Here is a 22,154-nt window from a genome sequence, read left to right on the forward strand (position 1 = left end):
CCCTTCCAGGTCCTGTATGTCTGATCTGTGTCCACCAGGGAGGCTCATCCCTGCCGACACTCACTCAGGGATGCCCACGTGGCAGGGCCATGGGAGGTTCGGCCGTTGACCTAGGGGTTTTAGAAGACACAGGTTGGGCTGAGGGCGGGGCAGCGCAACACCCTTCTCCTCTGACCAACATTTGTTCCCTGCAGACCAACCCCTAGAACAGAATGGGGCCCTTTTGCTTTCCTTGAGGGGTTGAAGACTGCTGCTTCTGCCTGCTTCCTCGGTGCCAGCCTTCCCAGCGGGGCTCCTCCTCCTCACCAGCTGCAGACCCAGACTCTCCCTGCTCACGCCCAGCTCTCCTGCCTCTCCTGAGGCCATCTCATGCTCGAGAATCATCTTCTCAGAAAGGGTTGCTGCTGCTAACCCCACAGCCTGGGACTTGCTCCAGAGGAACCAGCACAGGGCTATGACTGAGGTTCCTGGGCTCTGGGCTCTCACTTAGGGGCTGGAGACCCAGGTTCCCTTTCCACAAGGTTCTGGGAACCTGGGCTGTGGGCTCAGTAGGGGATGGCAGAGGACATGCCTTCTGTGCTTCTGGTTCCTACAGAACCCACTCGGGGGCCTGCACTGCAAAGTCCAGGTTGGTAAGGAATTCTCAGATGGTCCTTGTTCTGATTTCTTAGAAAATTGCCCCCACATTCTTTCTCCTGTTGCGAGCAGTGCTGATTTAGAGACATAGCAAGAACCAGTCCACCATTTGAGTGACCCCTGAATGGTGGATCAGTCCCCTCTCAGAGCCTGCAGTGACAAAAACAGTGATCTCAGGGGGACTCTGGGGCCCCAAGGCTCGCACACAGGTAGCAGCCCCAGCTGCGCCTCTGGTGCCACAGAGCCCGGCAAGTCCCAGGAGGCAGGGGCAGGGCTGACACCACCTTTGTTCTTCCCTGAGAAGAGGGCCGCACCGGCTCCACCCTGTCTGTCCCTAAACAGACCTGCTCAGGGCCTCTTCCCTGACAGGGCTGGGGATGGGGTGGTCAAAGGACTGAAGTCTTGGTTATAGGGGGTCAGGGCTGAGGTCCTACATCTCCAACCGTCACCGGAGTGTTTCTCCTGTAACACAGTCCATCAAAGCGTCCTGGGACAGATGCATTCCGAGGTCAAGAGCAAGTGGGGGCACAATGCACATTAGCTTAGTAAAGGCTCTGAGAAGGCCTGTGGGAAATTACCTTACTGTGTTTCAATCTGTGATTCCTAAACTTATTTGATTACAAGCTTTCTATTTGTTTTTGGCAGAACACATGCTTATGGAACCCCTTTTATCTGTTTAGGAACCCCTGCCTGCTCAGGCTCTTTCCTCACCAGGAAAGGGCCCTGACCCCCACAGCCACCCCCGGAAGGCTTGTCCCAGGGTGGAGGCTCTATACCTCATTCCTCTAGTGTGTGTGTGTGGAGCAGCAGCCACGGTTGCTGGGATCTCGTCAGAAATGCAGACTCTCAGGCCCCACTCCAGACCCACAGATCTGAATCTGCACGTTAACAAGACCCCCAGGTCATCTGATGAAGCACTGTTCTACATCTCCTGTTCTTCCCTCTCCAAGACGGCCCCTTGGGTCATCTCCCCAGCAAAGTGGGGGCTCTAGGCCCATCAAGATGCAGTTGACATACTTTGAACCTTGCACCTATGTTTAGGAATTCCCCACATTATGAGTTCTCCTTCTCCAAGGCCCATGAGAGGAACCAAAAGGGATGGCCAGATGTTGAAGAGGAATCTTTGCTGAGGCTTGTAGAGGACCAAGGAGTTCCTCCAGCTTGGCCTCCCCATCCTAATCAGGTGTCTCTTCCATAGAGACGCATGGAGACTTGAAGACACGGTTATCTTGGGGCTTCAACCTAAAAGGTCAGTAGCGGTCATTCACAAGGGTCAAACACTGTCAATCTTGGGAGCTGGCCCCCCAGTCAATCCCCTTAGGTAGAACCCAGAAGAAAGGGAAGGTGAGCCAGCCTCTAGGGAGAAGATATTTTATTGAGCTTTTGCTACATAAATAGCTACACCAAGCTGGGAAGGCTGAATGGAATCCCTCTGTACAGATCACCAAGGAACCCTTGGGGAGGGGGACCAGAAGGGAGCCTGGTAATGACCAGAGAGAAAGAGGACCCCCCCCTCCTCCGGATGCTATATGGAATGAGGAGAGAGAGAGGCTAATAGGCTACATGTCATGAGGGAGGGACAAGAAGGGGTCACACAGGTCACAGCCCTTGATATCACTGGGTCAGGGCCTGTACCACGTCCTTCACCAGCATGGTGCCGATCACCATCTTCTCACTGTTGACTGTCAGCTGGGCAGCTCCAGTGGGCCGGGCATCCAGAGTCAGCAGGACCAGGCTCCCACTGGTCAGCGTCCTCCCTGCAAACCTGGGGTAGGAACGGAGGAATGGGCTCAACACTGGGCCCCGGGGTCCCTCATTCCAATCAGGCCCAAGAGCCCATCTCGTTCCCCTTGCTGGCAGTCAGTACCTGTACTCGTCAGATGTCCCACAAGGGACACGACCCAGGTTGGCTGTGGCCGTCACTTTCTGCACCACAATGTGGTCACTCCGACAGGTGTCTGGCAGCGTGAGCTTCTCTGTGATCTCGTTCATGCCCGTCAGCTTTGCTGGGGGCAGAGGTGATGGTGAGGGTGAAGGCCATGGTGGGTGCCCCTGGGTCTGCCCACTGAGCATTCTCACCAGGGTCTACACAGGTCTCCCTCACCAGTCTTGGGGAAGGGCTACTTCCCTCTTGGGCCGTGTCCGCCCCCAGGGAGATTTTGTCAGCCTCTCCCCCCCGCCACCCCGGGGTCTGTCCATACTGCAGACCAGAGCCTGACCTGGTGCTTCCCCACTGTCAGACATCTGGGCTACCAGCCCCTTGGCAGTGGCCAGTGGTTGTGGAGCCCAGTCACTTCTCAGAGGTTTCCTCCGCCTGGCCCCCACATCTTTTGGTCTTTCCTGGTTGACCCTCCAACCCAAGTTCAACTCTCCCCCAGCTCCTGGAGGCTGACTCCTCGCAGAGAGGTCACTGGTAGCTGCTGTAGGTCCTCACCAGACAGGCCCGAGTCCAGGGGTCACAAGCAGCCCTCATGAGTGGACCCCTGATTTCACACAGGACAACAGCTCCAAACATGGCCCAGGCTCATGATGTCCCCATGCCTTCAGAGCATCCCCTCGCCCCACAGGGCTGACATCTCTGCACTCCTGTGCTCTCCCCAGCCCCGTGAGCTCCTCCATCTGCCCTGCCCACCTTCTCCCAGCCTCTCTCCTCCCTCTGCTACTCGCTCCATTGTTCTCCTTTGGAGAACAGACACACCCTTCCTGTTTCTTTCATCCCCTCCATTCCTCACTAGTGACATTTTCTTGTCCTATACTTTTAGTTTCTCCTTATCAAGTCTCCTCATTGCTAAGTCCTCCCTAGCAGCCAGACATGCCATGATGCCAATACTGTTTCTCCTTCACGGTTGACCTCCAAGGGCCTCCAAAGAGGACTCACTTCCTCAAGCCCTGCTCTCCTAAACCCACTGCAGTTGGCCTCGGTCTCCTCCTTGGCAATAACCCGCGCTCTCTGACGTTGGCGGCAGTTTCCTATATGCTGGACCTGAAGGGCTTCGGTCATCTTGGCCTGCAGACTATCCGAGACACACTTCCATCTCCTCATCCCTCCTCCTACCTACACCCTGTTCCTTCTCTTCCCCCTCCCTTCCTTTTTCTCCTGAAGGACACAAGTTTTCCTCAAGAAAGGTCTGTGGCCTGCTTATCTCCCCATTCATCTCTCCCTCAGGGTGATCTCACTTATAGTCACAGCTTCAGTTATCACCTCTCTGCTCCTGACTCCAGCCTAGAAGTGTTTCCTGGGCACAGACCCACATTTTTTAGTTGTGTATGAAACACCTCCTCCTGAATTTCCCACGTATATTTCAAAAAGCAGCTCATCCAAAACTATGCAAGATCTTCCCCTCTCCCTTGCCTGATCCATCCTTCTTCTTTCTAGATTAGGGATTTGGCAAATCATAGCCTGAAGGGCAAATACAACATACCACCTGCCTGGTCCACAGTGTGTTTGTTTGTTTGTTTGTTTTTAATATTTTTTAAGTGTTGGGGGAAAGAAAGCAAGGCTAGATATTTCATGACACATGTAAAGTACATGAAATTCAAGTCTGTGTCCATAGATAGAGTTTTACTGGAATACAGCCACACTCATTCATGTATGTATTCTCCATGGCTGTTCCTGGCTTACAAAGGCAAGTTGCAGCAGAGACCACATGACCCAGAAAGCCTAAAATGTTTGCTGAGACTTCCCTGTGGTCCGGTGGCTAAGACTTCACCCTCCCAATGCAGGGGGCCCAGGTTCAATCCCTGGTCGGGGAACCAGATCCCGCATGCCACAATCAAGAGTTCACATGCCGCAACTAAAAATCCTGCATGTTACAACTAAGACCCAGCACAGGCAAATAAATAAATATTACAATGTTTAACATAAATAAAACATTTACTTTACGGCCCATTACAGAAAAAAGCTGGCCAACCCCTGGTCGAGGTGAACAGCACTGCCATTCTCCCTCTCTAAGCCAGATATTCTAGAGACAGCTTCAACGTCCCTGTCTCCTCTTTCATTCGGCAAATGCCCTCTCCCCTACCTCAGCCTTTCTTTCTTTTTGCTGTGGCTCTAATCCTGGTTCTCACCATCTCTCATCAAATCTATGTCAATAGCCTTATAACTAGTCACAGGATTTAGTCCAAGGTCACATACCAAGCAAGTGGCGGGTTCAGAACTTAAATCCAGGACTCACGAAGCCCCATGATTCTTTCCACTTATACTGTTCTGCCTCTTTTTCCTGCAGCACATTCTCTCAATTCCAGTCCTAACTGTAAATGTTGCCAGATTTCAGCCCAAGACTGAACCTGGCCCCTTCTTTTTTCAAAAAACTTCAAGAATTTCTCTACTGCTAGAAAAATGAAACCTGCACTCCTCACCCCTCTGTTAATGGAGTTGGTACCAAATAACCTCTGAGACCCCTTTCACCTCTGAAATTTTAGGACTGAAATCTTTTAGCACAGGATTCAAGGCTTCCAGAAACTAGACCAAACATATTTTCAGCTTTGTTTTCCCTACTCCCCAGTGCTAAGACTCCCTAGGCCCCAAGGCAAACTGCACCCCTGCTTGCTTCCTGTAAATTTTCATTAATGCCTACTCATAATGCTTTCCCCCAGCTGGAATCCTGGCCTAGAATCTTCTGCCTGGCTGTGTCTCAACTCTCTCCAAAGTCTCACTGAAGTGTCTGAGGGTCTGGGAAGCCTTTGCTGGAGTACAAGGGGCGAGGCCTCCCTCTGTGTGCAGCAGCTGAGGCTCCCGCAGCATGCCTGTACCGTGGAGCTGAATAAGCCCCAGAGGGGGATCCTGAGCACCCGTCCCACCCACCCCCAGGGAGCACTCACCCTGTTCCTTCTTGAACTCATTCTCACTCAGGAACACGGGGGCCATCAGCTCCCCAACGGGTGGCTGAATGGAGACGTAGAACTGGCGGGTTTGGGTGCTGGGAAGGCCGGAGGAGACAGAGAGAGGGAGTCAGGCCAGCTTCTCTCCCCTCACCTTGCACCATGTCTGGAGGTGAGGCCCCAGATCCTGGGATGCCTTCCAGGTCATGATGCCTCCCCACCTAACACCACCTCCAGTCCGTTTATTCTGACCCCTCCTCTCCCCAGCTGCCCTCCCGCTCCTCCACAAGCTGGACACATACCATAGCTGGAAGTTGGCCGCCTGGGTTGAGTCACAGAAATTAATGCCCATGACAACAGTGGTAGACTCTCCAGGTGCCAGGGACTCTGCAGTGGTGAGAGGTAGGAGCAGGGGGAGACAGAGACCCCATCACCTGATGGGTCTGGAACCCAGACTCTTCTCCCCTCCACTGCCACAGCTGACTGCCTTCCATGGAACCTGGCTTTCTGGGCTACTGGAGACTCTTCCTGGTTTCTTCCTGAAATCTAGACACCCACCCCCACCTGCCCTCACCCCACTGAAGTCAGCGCTGAATCAGTCTAGCCTCAAGCTCCTCCTGTCCTGATATGGACTTGCTCGTTTCCTAGTTTGTCTTGTCCACCAGGGCGTGGATTGTGGCAGATGCCATCTCTATACTCCCAGAGCCTAGCCCCTGGCTGGGCACAGAGTGCACTGTCAGCAGCCACAGGCAGACCCGTGGAGTTCCCACCCCTGTCCCCGCCCCGGAGCTTCCTCCACCACTCTGTGTTAGGGTGGAGATTTCCGCACCGATTTCAGGGAACTCCTGGATGCTGATGCCGGGAGGCAGTTTGGGGGTGCCCACGTGCAGGCCCTTGATGGGGGTGTCTGAGCTGTTGGAGAAGTGGATGTGCACAGACACCATGTGGGGGTCCCCGGAGAAAGGCTGGCGGCTGAAGGTGTAGTCCACAGCCAGCCCCTCGCCAGCCACGCGGTGCAGCAGCTCCTGTCTCCCAGCTCCTGACACGGGACTCAGCAGCTGGTAGGGATCGGGTAAGGGGGTGGGAAGGACGGAAATGACCCACCAGAAAAGGGCCAGCCCCAGCCTCGTTCCCGCCTGTGCTCACGGAAACAGGGACTCAGAGCTACCCACTCCATCACACCCCTTTCGCACAAACGCATACCACAGGACACACCACAGAGATGTATTTCTGCCCAGCCCACTCACCGAGGGCACCAGGGGGGAGTCTGTGAGTGTCAGACCCTCCAGGTCAGCAGCCAGGCTGGTGGACACGACTGTGGGCGGGGACACAGGCTGGACGCTGGGCGGGGTGACTGTGGGGCATACGAGGCACGTGATGATAAAGGAGAGGCAAAGTGGAATTGGCTTGGATAGGGCCATGGAGCCTAGGGCTCAGGGAGCAGGCAGTTCAGCACCATGGACAGCGAGACGTGGCACCTGGTGCCTCCAGAGAGATGTCCACCCTTGACTTCAACCCTGCACCTGGGGAGGCTGCCCCGCTGCCCTCTCAGGCTCAAATGTATTCAATCTGCTCCCATTACCCTGAAGCCCCAGGGAACCCAGTCTAGAGCGCCATGGACCTTCCTACATCATCCTCCCTAGGCCTCCTCCCCCCTGACTTCTACCCAAACTCACAGTCCTCTAGGTCAAGCAGGGAGACCTCCTTGGCTGCAGGGGCACTTTTGCTACTGGGAGGCTGGAAGAGAAAAATCGGGTGTGAGTGTGGAAGGGGAGTACCCTGGCCCGTGCTGGGCTGTGAGGAAACATCTGGGCCTGGCCCAGAGGGTGGAGGGGGCCCTGGGCCATGAGCCAACCCCTTCTCTATGCCAAGGCACTCACTGTTTTTTTCCTCCAGGAGGCAGGTTCCACCTGCTCCTCCTCGGTCTCTGATGTCATCTCAGACTCTGAGGAGCTGCTGCTGGAATCGCTGCCCTCATCCGAGGATGAGCCGCCTTCTTGCCCTTCTGGCACCTTCTTCCTCTTCTTCATTTTCTTCTTCTTACCTTCCTCTTCACTCTGTTCACTGGAAGAGAGGGGGCAAACAGGACTTGGGTCCAGCCTGGATGGCCACTTCTTGCCTCACAGAAGAGCAGGGAAAGCCTTGAAAACTCGGGGTGAGGGTGGGGAGCCTGGACCACAGGACACCACACCTGGGTTGCAGTGAGAGGTTTGGGCCAGCCTGAGCCAGCCCAGGCCCTTTCCCCGACTGCTTCCCCAGGCTGCGGCCCTCATGTGAGCAGACCTGGAGGACTGCAGGCCCCTGCAGCTCAGGAGGAGGCTTGGGGGCTCTTAGGAGACTGACAAAGGCTGAGTGTTGGCCCTTCTTTCCCACAGGAGCCCCTGAAACCCCCCAGTCGTCTCACCTCTCACTGCTCCTCCCTTTCTCCTCATCCTCTTCCTGGTCTTCGTTGTCAGACTCGCTGCTGGACTCCCCGGAGCCGCTTTCACTGCTGCTCTTACTTTCCGATTCACTCTCGGACTCGGGGTCTGTGGAGAGACAGTCTCAGGCTTCCCTCTTTTCTGAGCAGGCCTCCTGGGAAGCCCTAGGAGCTCAGCTTCAGACTCTGCACTGATGCAGCAAACTCACCTCTTCCTCCTCCCCCGCTCCGCCCACACCCTGAACTGCTCCTAGTCAGACGCCAACCAGACCAGCTGGGACACAGATGGACCCGTGTGGATGGAGACCTACACAAGCACACACGTTTCTAGGACATGCAGTCAGTCCCTCCGGTGCCTAAACACACATACTGGTGTACGCTCCCTTGGACCCATGACCATGTAACACAAGAGCACACGCTTGCACCAGACAGGTAACCACAAGATGCACACACAGGCCCCAGCCCTGCCCATCTCCTCACCGCTGTCTGCAGATTCTGTGGGGCCTGACTCTCCCTCTGAGTCTGAGTAGAAGGGTTTCTCCTTCTCCTTCCTCTTCTCCCTATTGGAGCACTTGGTCCATTCAGGTACCTAGAGATGAGGAGTTGTTAGTCGCTTTAGTCGTGTCTATTTGAGACCCCATGGACTGTAGCCTGCCAGGCTCCTCTGTCCATGGGATTCTCCAGGCAATACTGGAGTGGGTTGCAATTTCCTTCTTCAGGAGACCTTCCTGACCCAGGAATCGTATCCAGGTCTCCTGCATTGCAGGTGGACTCTTTACCATCTGAGGCACCAGGAAAGCCCCTTTTATCCTTCACCCCAGCTATTTTGGGGGCCCCACCTGGCCCTGGCCCTGGCCCTGAGAGGGAATAATGGGAGGCAGGCAGGGGCACTGTCCCTGGAGGGTGGGGGTGGTGCTCACAGAGCCTGGCTGCCAACAAGGAAGGAACAGAGTTCGGGGCAGGCACGGGGGGCAGCACGCAGGGGAGAGAGGGCAGCAGAGGCTGGGGGAGAGCACTGCACACAGGGCAGGCCGCACGGCACACGGGGCGGGGACCTCTTTGTACTCGCCCAACAGGCCCACGTGGGTCTCCATAAGGGAGAGGTCTTCTTCCTGCATGTGGGGAGGGTGTCAGGAGGGCTGGGCACACCCCCAGGGCTCCCTGATGTCCACCTCTCTCTGCACACCCCTGCCCACCCCACTCCTGCTGACCTCCACGTTGCGCACAGATGGGTCCGGGGCTTCCTCTGGCCAGTCTGGCAGCTCCTGGTAGCCCGTGGCCTTGGCGTTGAGCAGGTGGGACAGGGAGCCCAGCTGGAAGTGGTCCCGGTCTGAGGACAGGGTGAGAGGTCAAGCCAGGAGTGGTAGTGAGGAAATGCCCTGGGGGTTGTTTCCTGGGTGGGGCCTGGTAATGATTCTGGTGGGAACATCCTAGCTAGACGGAAGAGGGGGTGGACGTGTCCCCTAAGGGCTCTTCAGCCCTGACCAAATCGGCAGGTCCACAGGCTGGGAAGAAGGTTGTATGACTGACAAGAGCAGGGCTGAGGGGCCAGGGAGGGGTGGGGGGAAACTGGGGCCTCAGAGGAGACCGGAGGGCACTGGGCCCAGAGCTGCTGCAGGCCCGTCTGCTGGGGTCTGAGATGGGCCGGGAGAGGGGGGGTAGAAATGCCGGTGTGGCTTTTCCCAGGGCGCGGTGCAGGTGGGGTGAGGGCTAGGTGGCCGCAGCACCAGGCTCAGGAGGGAGGCCCGCTTGGGACGAGGGTATCAGCTCTAAGAGACTGGCCAGGCTGGGACCAAGGGCAAAGAGCCGTGTCTGGTCAGGCTCTGGCCTCCGTGGGAGAGCTGAGCCATCTGCATGGGAGTGGGATGGGCTCAGAGCCAGAGGGGGCAGCACGGAGACCTGTGGTGGGGACAGTGTGGGGAGGAGAAAGCTCCGCTGCTTCCTCCCGGCGGGTTTTCCATCTGCCCCATGGCTCTGAATCTCCTTTCTCCAGGGGGCCAGGGCAGAAACAAAGCAGAACAAGAAGATAACCGAGCTTGGTGCAGGAAGCTCCCTCCTGAGATTCCTGGGTCCAAGAGCCAGCTGGGTCTCCCACCCCCTCGCCGTCAGAGCCCTTGCCACGGAAACCTGCCTGAGAGACGAGGCAGGGCCGGGGGCCCGGGGTCTGGGCTGACCTGCGGTGACAGCCCAGCCAGTGCTGGAAACCGCTTTCTCAGGGCCCTTACCGACGTACACCCCTCCTCTGTACGCAGTTCTACTTCCTGCCTTGCTGGGCTACTGGTTCGTAAAATCTTGATAGATATGCCTGCTCAGGGAGGTGGCTGGAGAGAGGAATCTGAGAGCTGAGGAGCCAGGGGCCCGTCCTGCCTGGGAGGGCAGAGACCAGGTGAGATGATGCTAGTGGTGGTGGTGAGCGGGTGAAGGAGCAAGCCCGGGGTGCCACAGGACAAGCAAAGGGTCCAGCCAGGGGCAAAGAAGTCCTGCCCACCAAAGGCTGGTGCCCGGCCAAGACTGAGACCTCAGGGGGAAGAGCCAGGACTGGGGTGCTGGCCAATTCTCCCCTTCCCCCAGGAAGGCTCCTCTTGATTTCAGCTCCCACCTTTGAAGGACGACTCCAAGACTGGAGCTGGTTTGGGTGCCAGGAAGAGCTTCTTGGCATGGCGGCTGAGAGCCCCGCCCTGCTCCGAAGGGACAATGAGCTGCCGGGTGAAGCGCGCTCGGTCACGGATATCGTAGTTCTGGTCATACTTGGCCAGGCTCAGCACGTACTGGGTCAGCAGCTTGGTCTGGGACATGAGAGGTGAGTCAGCAGCCATCACAGAGGGTGGGGACACAGGAGGTGTCCCACCAGATTCTTTTTTTTTTTCCTTTGCCCATGTCCTGTAACATGCAGGATCTTAATTCCCTAACCATGGATCGAAACTGTGCCCCCAGCAGTGGAAGCACCGAGTCTTAACCACTGGACCGCCAGGGAAGTCCCAGAACCAGATTCTTTAAGCCAACAGCTCCAAGCACCGCTGCCTCCACCCACCTTTCCCTCCAACCCCACCACTGTGTCACCGTGTCAGGGCTTCCCTGGTGGCTCAGACGGTAAAGAATCCGCCTGCAAAGCAGGAGAGCTGGGCTCGATCCTGGGTTGGGAAGATCCCCTGGAGAAGGGAATGGCTACCACTCCAGTATTCTTGCCTCATGGACAGAGGAGCCTGGTGGGCTACAGTCCATGGGATCACAAAGGGTCAGACATGACTGAAGACAAACACTTTCACTTTCCTCCATTGTGTCAGACCTACATTTTCCCTCACCTCCCCAGCCCTGACCCCTGACCCTGACATTGACAATTGCCTTGGCCAAGACAAGAGGCTGCCCTTTTGGAACCCTGCCTCTTAGCCCTGAGGAGGCCATTCTTCCTCAGGTTTGTGGTCCCCACTGCCTTCGGCCCACTCCTAACTGACTAGTCCAGGTTAGGCCAACCTCTCCACCCTGAGTTCTGGAACAGGTTTCAAGACCTCACCATTCCTAGACTCCATCAACCCAGGGGAAACCAGATGACAAAAAGGGAAAGGGGGACACAGAGGAATCCCCTTGGCAGGGGCTGTCCGCATACCCCATGGACCCACAGAGTAGAACCTGGGCAGCCCAGGGGTTTCAGAGGCCATAATCCCCTGCTGGAAGGTTCTAATGAGATTGGAGCAAACCGCAGCCACTTTAGGGTCTGCTGAAGTAAACATGGGGCTCACAGTCTGCAGTCAAGGGAGCCAGAGCCCAGGACCCCAAACCTCAACTTCTGCCCTGCTCCTGTCTTCACAAAATGACAGTGGCAGCCACCACCTATGGAGCGCCTCCTAGTGCCCACTACTGCGCTGGTGGGGCCTTTCGCTGCCTCGTGGGATCCCCACAGCCCCCTTTCCAGAGGAAAGTCAGAGTCACTAAGTGACATTTCCTGGGTTCAGGACCAGTCAGTGCTGCACCCAGGCCTGGACTGGCCCAAGAGTAAATAGAGTGCCTGGACCCGGCACTCTGTTTACCTGTCCCTCCCACCGCCTACCCTCTGTGGCTGACCCCATCCAGGTCTCCATCCCTATCGCAAAGACGATCAAAATCCACCAAGTATGTACATCCCGCGTCACCATGGCCAGAGTGTCTGGGGATATTCTGAGGGATGGGACCAGCAAACCGACTCTGGTCTTCCTGACGTTCTGGTTACACGGTGTTACATCCAGCCTTGGACACAGCTGAGCCAGGTAATCTGGCAGGGCCATCAGCAAGATGCTAGCCCAGAATCAGAGTAGCTGCTGTGACAAAACTCTAGAGAGCTGCTGAGACTCCACTTCTTCTACAACAGGGGCTTCGGCGGCCTCATGTTCAGCTCAGACCCTTTCAGCACAGTACTGCCTGCGATACTGTTCCCATCACAGGTAAGTACTCCAAACCCCACACTTCCCTAGGATGCCCCCATCAAAATGGACTTCATTGTAGACCTGTCTCTCCTTGACCAGACACCACCCCGCGTGCCAAGGCTACCAGATGTCCTCATCCACACTGACTGTTGTCAAGCAGCTAGTGATCCAACTCTATGGATTTCCCAGCTGGCCGATCATAGACCCTCTCTCCCTCCCCTCAAGTCCTTGCCTAATTCTGGAAAGAAGAGTTCAAGGTTTCAATCCATCTGTCCACAGCCTTAACTGCCCGTCAACAACCAACCCAAGAAGGGGCTGGTCCCTCCACCTCAACACTGCAGGATTTGCCTATAGTTCATTACCCTGCTCCATACTGAGGACCCATTCCCCAGGGGTTATTGCATCCAGTCTGCAGCCCCAGGACACCTGCCTTGCCTAGTCAGTATGCACAAGAATCACAGGCTGTTTAAGAAGGCCTCTGACACAAGCCCCAGTGCACGAAGAACTGAACAAAGCTCCCAGTTGGATCCAAAGGCTCCAGCTGCCTGGAAGAATTTTAAGTGGGGAACATCGATGCCTTTTCAAGAACCTATGCCAGAACTTCCCCAGTGGCCAGTGGTAAAGAATCCGCCTGCCAGTGCAGGAGTCTTGGGTTCGATCCCTGCTCTGGGAAGATCCTACACACCACAGAGCAACTAAGCTCGTGTGCCCCAACTCCTGAACCTGTGCTCTAGAGCCTGGGAGCCACAGCTACTAGAGCTCGTGTGCCTAGGGCCTGTGTTCCCCAACAAGAAAAGTCACAACAAGGAGAAGACTGCGCACTGCAACCAGAGCACTCATCACAACTGGAGAAAAGTCCTCACAGCAACAAAGATCCAACACAGCCATAAATAAAGAAGCAAAATTGTTTTTAAAAAAAGAACCTATGCCAACATACCTGCTACCTTGCAAACACCTGTTAAATCATGCTAGGGAAACTAGCTCTCCAAAAAAAGAAAAGGAATTAAAATACATTCACACCTGACATGCTACACGAAAATAAGCTCTAGATGGATGTGGAGGACAGATGCCCAGGTCCCGTCCCACTATCCCACCTCCTGAAGCCCAGTCTTGCTCCCCTCCCAAGGGTGGGCGTGACCGAAAATGGGATTCTGACCAACAGAATATGGCAGAAGTGACCAGGGGCACCATATAACCCCATGACTGTTTCCATACATTCAGCTCCAGTTTTGCTAGCAGACTGGCTCTAGACACTTTTATCCCTTGCGGCTCTGAAGAAGCAGGCAGCTATGTTCGGAGACCATGTGGCAGAGAGATGAGGACGGTCTCCAGCTGACAACCAGCGAGAAGCCAGGGCCACAGTCCTACCATCAGGCAAGCGAAACTGGATACGAATGCTTGCCCAACACAGCCTCCAGATGAGAACCCCAACTTGACCGGTTCCTCAGCTGTAAGTAAGGCCTTGTGTAAGACCCAACCCAGGTGGCAGTAGTGATAAAGAACCCAACTGTCAATGCAGGAGATTTAAGAGATGTGGGTTCAAACCCTGGGTGGAGATGATCTCCTGGAAGAGGAAATGGCAAGTCACTCCAGTATTCTTGCCTGGAGAATGCCATAGACAAAGGAGCCTGGTGGGCTACAGTTCATGCGGTTGCAAAAAGAGCTGGACACGACTGACTGTGTGCACGCACACACATACACATACAAGACCCAGCGAGGCCATACCTGGATTCTCGATCCATGGAAATAGAAAGTAAACGTGTTGTTTTGGCCTACTAAGTTTGTGGTAATTTATTACACAGCACTAGAAAACCAATACAATGGATTAAAAATAGAGAAAAAAGTCTGGAGGAAATTATGCATGAAAATTTTAATTGATATGTGAACGAGGAAGCAACTTTCTAAATATAAGGCATTATGAGGAAATAGAAACAAAAAGATTAATGTATTTAACAAGGTACAAATGTACAATTTCTGGATGATTATATCTAGAAACCAAATTGAAAAAAAAAAACCTAAGAAAATATAAAACCAATGCTAGTTTTTTCTAAGTGGTAGACCTATAGCTAATTTAAATATTTAACTTATAATATTTCTCTGGATTTTCCAAACATTTTATGATGAACATGCATTATTTTTATGATATCAAAGAAGTTATTAACTAAAAAATAATAATAATGCAGAACTTGTCAGACTCTTCCACTCACTCTAGAAGCCAGATTTTAGCTCCCACCACGACCTAAGCAGACCCTCCTCCCAGGTATCTCATCAAGCAAACAAAAGCAAACCTACCTACCAAAAGCATTCAAGCAGGCAGTTGCCCGAAGTGGCTGTAATGGTCACCTTCACTAATCCTGCCACTCCAAGACCTCTGCCAGTGCGTCTTCTGTTAGACCCTCTGGTTATCTGTTCAGCCACAGAAGGGCAGAGCTCATCCGTCATCTCCTTAACTCAGCCTGGGCCAGAGTCTGGCATGCAGTGGGGGTCAGCATGTTGGGGAGGCGGTAGTGGCTGGGATTGCTGTGGCCTTGTGGCAGGTCGAGCATGTCACCCTCTTACTGGGAAGAAGGGAGCTTCCTTGCTCTTTTGCAAGGATGGCCCTAGGCACATACAAACACTTCCCTCCTGGAGTACAGAGAATTCCTATTCTCCACCACTCTCAGCACAGGCTGAGAAAGAAGAAAAGAGAAAGACAGGGAAGGTAGGAAGGAGGAAAGCTCTCTTTACTGAGTCCAAGAACAATTCTAAAGAGCTTGTGCCTTGAAGGACTGGCCTTAGGATGAAGGGTGTGTGGAGGGTCCATCTGTCTGAACAGCCTACTCAGAGTGGCCTGATGGGGACCAGGACCCCCTGTCCTGCCTAGGAGAGGGGTTAAGCTGTCTGTACCCATGGTTCTCTGTGCCAACTCTGACTATACCCTTTGTTGTTGTTCTTTAGTCACTAAGTTGTGTCCAACTCTGTGACCCCATGGACTGTAGCCCACCAGGCTCCTCTGTCCATGGGATTTCCCAGGAAAGAATCCTGGAGTGGGTTGCCATTTCCTTCTCCAGGCTTTCTTCCTGACCCAGGGATCGAACTCATGTCTCCGGCATTGCCAAGTGGGTTCTTTACCATCTGAGCCACCAGGGAAGACTGACTGCAGCCCTTACTGCTCTGCATTTTGTGCTGTTTCCTCTATTTGGCTGTGAGCACCTGAAGGCCAGTATCATGTCTCGCTCCTTGTCATCACCCAAGGACATAGCTCAGTGCCAGGCACAGTAGGCACTTGGGAAATGTATGTTAATTATGGTCATAAATAAATGCACAAGAAGCTAACAGGGACAACTTAGGGAAGAGCCACGTGGGCACACCCAGACTTATGCAAACATGCTGAATCACTATGCTGGGGCTCAGGGCTCTGGTGTGGTATTGAGCTTTTCAGACACCCCCTCTACCCAGCAGCCACCCACCTAGCCTGCTTCATCTCTTCAGACCTTCCTCCCACCTGCTCTTTTCTCCTGTTTGCATAAAGGAGGCGCACAGATATTTGTTCCAAGGCTTCCCCATGGTGCCTTTCCCTCTAACTTGTCTCTAATCTGCTTCTCCCAGAATACTGACACCCACAGACCCAGCCCCTCACAGCTTCCACACGACCACTGTTCATCCCAGCTCCTGACAAGAGGCCCCACATGTGACAGCCCTGCCCCTCAGCTGGAGGCCCTGGGGCCCACCCTGTCCACCGTGGGTCACAGAAGATGCACAAACACCACCATCCAAAGACTCCACGGGATGGCAAGGAGGCCACCTTCAGGCCAGCAGAGATGTCGCCACCTCCAGGGATGGCCCACATGCTTTGCTTGCTCTGAGGGTTGCCAAATCATTTCTACAAAAGGCCGAGGGTCTATTTTAGGATTTGCAGGCCATATGGACTCTACTGCAGCTACAACATCCATAGACGGTAAACAAATGAATGAACGTGGCTGTAGCCCAGTAAAGGTTTATTTACAACAACAGGCAGCGGGCCAGGTTTGGACTATGGGCGGTGGTTTTGCCAACCCCTGCCTCGCCTGACTGAGCAGAGCAGGGAGCGTGGGAACCATCATGGCGCCTGGTTTCCTAGCACCTTGAAGAGCTCTGACATGTTACACGTGACTCATAGAAACGTCTCCTGGGACCATCTCAGAGGATACTGGACACTCAAGAGGCTGTTAATATCCTGCTATTACAGCTTAGCTGAGCCGTGTTCTTGGCTACGGTGCCTCTCATAATATTTCACCATGGGAATGACGATGACCACTAATACCACCCAGGCTTGTGCCCTCTTGTCGCTGGCATAGCCTGGTGAAGCATCACCAAGCTTTGGGAGGAGGACAGACCACGTCTCCTGGGACATGTGGTCTCCCATCAAAGCCTGTCACTGCAGGTCCCTCCCTCTGGCCCCAGCATCGCGAAGGCAGCAAGTAGGGACACTCCCACTGGCAGACTGGAAGTCACAGCCCCACTGAAGAGTCTCTTCAACATGGCCACTATCTCTACTGGGCCCTTGGGCCTCCAGAGTAGTCGTGGACTCTGGGGAACACTGGGTTACATGGGCAGACCAGCCACCTGTCCTGAACGAGGTGCTGATATATGTATAACTGAATCACTGTGCTGTACAGCAGAAATGAACATGACACTGTGTATCAACTATACTCCAATAAACATTAATGAAAATACAAAATGAAAAAACTGACAAAGATAAAGAGGTACTCAAGTTCATGCCTACCTGGTGAGAACCCACAGAACACCACCCGGGCCGTTTCTGGGGCCCAGAGGGCTTTGAGGGGCATCTCTCAATCAGTACCTGCTTTGAGTTGGTCAGGTAGAGCTTGGCTGCCAGGTTGATGACCTGCAGCTTGACAATGTCCTCCTCGGCAGTGAAGGATTTGGCCATCTTTCTCAGGACGTCTGGTGCGATCCTGGGGACGTGCTCACAGTACTCGCCGATGAGCCACAGGATGCTGGCTCGGGCCATGGGCACCTGTGTGGGTGGGAGAGGAGTCAGGACTGGGGTGGGTGTGGGAATGAGGCTGGGCATGTGGCCTGCAAGGGAGCCAGCACTCCTCCCGTCTGCGCTCGCTTCTCTAGGAATGGGAGTGGGAGGTGGTGGGAGAGAAAATACTAGGTGGGCATTTCTCAGGCAGCATCTCCCCTCTTCCCCAGGGTTTCAAGAGCACACACAGAGCCTTGGAAGTTTAGTCACAGTTTGGTATAAAAGACTGGCTTTCTAGATCCACTGTACCCTTGATGCTTTCTGGCCATGTTATCCTTCCTGAATCTTCAGGAATGCCTTGTCTGAATGTTTCAACTTGGCAACGCAACACAAAAACACACGCATGTCAACCAGCCACCCTGAGCCAGAGCTTTAGAGAAAATGTGAATGTGCACCAGGATGGAGCTCAGCAAGGGGTCCCCAAAGGGAAGGCAAACCAGGGTCACATGGTCTCATCTTTCCCCTTCTCCCACCCAAAGACCTTCCTGTAGGAATGGTTTGGAAGATTTTTTTATTTAAAAAGTGGAAGTGTTAATCACTCAGTCGTGTCCGAACTCTTTGAAACCCCATGGTCTATAGCCTGCCAGGCTCCTCTGTCCATAGAATTCTCCAGGCAAGAATACTGGAGTGGGTAGCCATTCTCTTCTCCAGGGGATCTTCTCCACCCAGGGATCGAACCTGGCTTGAACCTGCATTGCAGGTGGATTCTTTACTGTCTGCCCCACTAGGGATGCCCGATTTTCTTCTTTTTCTTTCTGATTTTTATTAAGGCCAGTTTAATTAGAGGATCTTTTTTTTAAAAGTTCATTTGGCTGCATTGGGCCTTTAATTGCGGCATGCGAGATCTTTGCTTGCATCTTGCAGCATCTTTTGTTGCAGGGCACAGGCTCATTAGTTGTGGTGAACGGAGTTAGTTGCCCCTTGGAATGTAGGACCTTAGTTCCCCAACCAGGGATCAAACCCGGGTCCCCTGCCTTGCAAGCCAGATTCTTAACCACTGGACCACCAGGGAAGTCCCTAATTACAGGGTCTTAAAATCACAGGGAGGATCCTGGGTTGGGGAAGCCAGTGGGGTCACCCCCTCACCTGGATGTTGTCTGTGAGCTTCGCCAAGTGTTTGATGATCTCTCCATGCTGGGCTGGCTGCATTTGCAGCAGCTTCTTGATGACCACCACTGACTCTGCAACCACAAGCTCTGTGGAACAGGAAAAGAGCCCAGGACAGTCAGATGGCCACACACAATGGGCAGACACACCTGCAATGCCCCCAGGCCCTTGGCTTCGCTCCTCAACCTCCTGTACTTCTACAGTGGCGCTCGGAGAGGCAGGGGTACAAGGATACAAACAGAGGCCAATGGACTGATGAACACGAATTGTCACTGGCCAGACAGGAGAATACCTGCTGGCCATCAGTCAGACATGCAGGCAGCACCCACTAGTCATCAGAGCTGGACATGCAGACAGACAAACACTGACCATCACGGTTGGACAGCAGCTGCACCAGGCCGTTGAGGCAAGTGTCGCGGACTCGGCCTATGTTAGTTGCGCAGCGCCCAATGGCCTGGATGGTGGCTGCCACAAAGTCCTTGTCCATGCTGCGAATGTAGGTCTGCGGGAGGCCACAACAGAGTGAGCCCCAGAAGGTGGTGATCCCTCAGACTTGACTCAGCGGCAGTGACTCTGCAGACTTGAGGGGGACCTTCTGGAAAGCTGTTACCCCTCATTCAGTGACTGAACATGCCAGAGACTAAACTCTGGGGAGAGGAATGACACCCTCATCCATTACCCGGTGACTCCCGGACCCAAAGCCGGCAGAAGGCATTGGGAAGGGACGTGAAATTACAGTTTCTCCATTTGGGGTTCTAAAGAGAAGATTTAACCCACCAAGGTGATTCTCACTGAGCATAAGGAGCTACAGGGCAACTCTCACGGGCTTCTCTGGCTACAAGCTGGTCCCTAGCCAGTACCTGGAATTCCCGGAGGACAGTAGGAATGTTGGTCTCATTGGCGAGGTTAGTCAACACTTCCAGCTGCAGGGAGGCAGAAAAGGGGCAGAGGGTGCCAGTGGGCTTTTTGCGCTCTCATTTGTTTTCATATTTATTCAGTTGGGTGCATCAGGTCTTAGTTGTGGCACAGCAGGCTCAGTTGCCCTGTGGCATGTGGGATCTTAGTATTCTGACCAGGGCTCAAACCCGTGTCCCCTGAATTGCAAGGCATATTCTTAACCACTGGACCACCAGGGAAGTCCCTCTGTGCTTTCCTTAACCCTTCATTAAGGCCACAGGCATGGCTGTCCGTCACTCACCTTCAGGATCTTGATCTGGGTGGGGTCAGTGGACCTGATGTAGAAGCTCTTCAGGTACGGCTCAAACATACCCTGGCACGAGAGCGGTGGTCCCAGGGAGCGCCATCACAGCGCTGTTTCTCCTCCAGAGCAGCCCCTCCCCGCGACCCTCCCCCACCCGGGGCTCAGCTCCCTTCTTGCCCCTGCACTCTCTCTTCCACGGTCAGCTCTCCCCTCCCCCTCAGCTCCGACCCTATCTTCCTTCATCAGGGCTTCCACCCTGGGGATCTGGGTCCTGCACCTCCGCCTGCATTTAGGGCCTCTCCCTCCCATGCTCCACACCACCAAGGCAGCATCCCCTTCTGCCTTCCCCAGCGCCCCTGCCCCGCAGAGCCACCTGTTGGACCACGAGGGCAGGCCTGGGTCCCGTGCTCACCCGGCGCTTGATGGACATGGTGGCCACGTTCTGGAGCACCACATACTGCACTTCACTGCGGAGAGGAGCAGCAGAGGAACCCGGTCCCCAGGCCAGGGCCAGGGCAGGAGGCGCGGGCGGGAAAGGAGGCGGGCCCAGAGGAGGGAGGAGGGCGGGACTGGCGTCAGCGTCAGCGTGGAGGGGCCGGCGGGCTGGGGTGGAGGGCGCCGCACTCTAGGTAGGGGAAGCGGAGAGGCGGCCCCCCTCCAGGCGTGGCTGGGCCGTGGGCGTGGCCTGGTTGTTGTGGGCGGGGCGGGGCTGGGGTGGGTTGGGGTGTGGGCGGGGCGGGCACGCACCTGTGGCTCCTCAGCAGGCGCACGAGGGCCTTGGCGATGACGCCCACCTCTGCCTTGGGAGCCAGGTGGAAGTAAAGCTGCGCCACGGCCATGACCACGGCGGCGCTGCGGCTCTGCAGGAGCGGCTTCGTGTTGCGCAGCAGCAGCCGGTGGTCGGGGTCCATGACGTAGGGCTTCCGGGTGGGCAGCGCCGTGGAGGCTGCCTCCTCAGACCCCGGGCCCTTGGCCTCATCCTCCTCGGAGCCATAGAAGGCCTTCTCAGAGTTCTCCTCCAGCAGAGATTCCTGGGGGTGGGGTGGGAGGGGTAGGGAACAGGCGGGTGGGGCAGGGGACACCTCCTCCTGGAAGCGCTCCTACCCACTCTGCTAGGGCATGGGTCGCGGTCGCGCCTGGGGGTCCAGGCCACTCACGTTCTGGGTGGGGCTGAGGAACTGCGTGCGGGCATAGCGGGTGAGCATGCTGATGATGACCACCTGGCCCCACTCCTCCACGTCGATGAGCAGGTTACAGAGCTTCCGGTAGTTCTTGTGGATCAGGTCGATGCGCTCGGGGCACACCTCCTCGAAGGCCATCACCACGCTGCCCGCCACCAGCTGGGGAACCCACAGAGGCAGAAGCGCATTAACGGGAAGGACAGAAGGGGTCGCCTGGCACCTTTCCACCACCCACCTCTGTGTGTCCATATACACACCGTGGTCTTGTCAGCCAGAAGCTTCTCGATGACCTCTATCAGCTGGTCCTTCTGGTCAGAATCCAAACTGAGGGAGAAACTGTTGTTTGCCCCTCCTTCCTCTCCAGCCTTCCCAATACCGGCTGGAGATGTGCTCCCCTTTCTCCCCACAACCCTATTCATCAAGAGGTGTGAGCCACTGCTCCCAACGTCCTCCCTCTCTGTCTGTTCCCCAAACTGTCTTAAACCACCTAAAGACTTAAAAACAACAAACAACAAAATCAGCCTTCAAAAGTGGGAGAGGCCAGGGATGGGCAGTGGCTTAGGGCATACCTGTATAGCTTAGGGATGGCGTGGGCAGCTGTTTTCCGCACATAGGGAGACATATCTGAGGCAGCTTCCTTGATGGCCAGCATCATGATGGGCACGATGATGGGCACACGGATGCTAGACAGGACGCGGAGGGCACTGGCGCGAATCAGCTGGTTGGGGTCCTAGGGCAGAGGTGGCAGAGGCAGAGCCATGGGAGGGCAGCGGGCACCCTGATGGGAGGGGAACTCACTGTCCCTGGCTGCCACCCACTCTTGCTTCCCTGTCTCCTGTCTTGAGCCTAGATGAGGTGCTGGTGCTGGGTGCCTGGGGGGCCCTGCCTGAGGGCACTGACTCAGCCCCGCAACAGAAATCTGATATCTGGCTGAATGTGGCACTGGGCTGCTTCACTTTCAGGGAGAGCGACAGACTTTCAGAATGCCTAAAATTCTTGAAGCACCTCATTTCTTAGGAGTGTCTGCAGACCAGGAGGGTGTCTTTGTGTTTATGGTGGAGGAGACTGTCAGCAAATGCAACCTGCTCTCCCTTCCCAAGAGTTCATCCTTTCAGGGACTTCTCTGGTAGTTCAGAGGTGAAGACTCTGCTCTCAATGCAGGGGGCTCAGGTTTGATCCCTGGTTGGAGAATTAGATCCTGCATGCTGCAACTAAGACCCAGCACAGAAAAATAAATATTCTTTTTAAAGTTCACCCTTTCAGTCTTCTCTCCCTGCAAACTCTCAAAAGCTGCTCTTCTTCCCCTTCCTCCATGTGTTTAAAAGAGAATAGGTGTATAAGCCCCTCCTCTTTGCACCTACTGCATCCTACAGACCCCTGG

At 54.9% G+C, this 22,154-nt stretch overlaps 1 protein-coding gene across 1 annotated transcript; it reads right to left on the reverse strand.

Moving 5' to 3' along the window:
- Window positions 1-1,993: 1,993 nt before the first annotated feature.
- LOC138423707 (AP-3 complex subunit beta-2) lies at window positions 1,994-21,487 on the reverse strand. Its single transcript, XM_069559973.1, has 22 exons — window positions 21,343-21,487; window positions 21,031-21,097; window positions 20,750-20,932; window positions 20,340-20,623; window positions 20,005-20,059; window positions 19,590-19,661; window positions 19,252-19,314; window positions 18,761-18,893; window positions 18,371-18,480; window positions 17,096-17,272; window positions 10,476-10,662; window positions 9,088-9,206; window positions 8,357-8,465; window positions 7,862-7,985; window positions 7,338-7,521; window positions 7,134-7,194; window positions 6,705-6,811; window positions 6,287-6,515; window positions 5,760-5,844; window positions 5,458-5,555; window positions 2,504-2,642; window positions 1,994-2,401 (listed from the first exon to the last, which is right to left on the reverse strand). The coding sequence occupies exons 1-22, from the start codon at window positions 21,426-21,428 to the stop codon at window positions 2,251-2,253; spliced, it is 2,823 nt and encodes a 940-aa protein (XP_069416074.1). The 5' UTR covers window positions 21,429-21,487; the 3' UTR covers window positions 1,994-2,250.
- Window positions 21,488-22,154: the final 667 nt, after the last annotated feature.

This window comes from Ovis canadensis, chromosome 18, assembly GCF_042477335.2.
Source record: "Ovis canadensis isolate MfBH-ARS-UI-01 breed Bighorn chromosome 18, ARS-UI_OviCan_v2, whole genome shotgun sequence".
NCBI classification, from domain to species: Eukaryota; Metazoa; Chordata; class Mammalia; order Artiodactyla; family Bovidae; genus Ovis; species Ovis canadensis.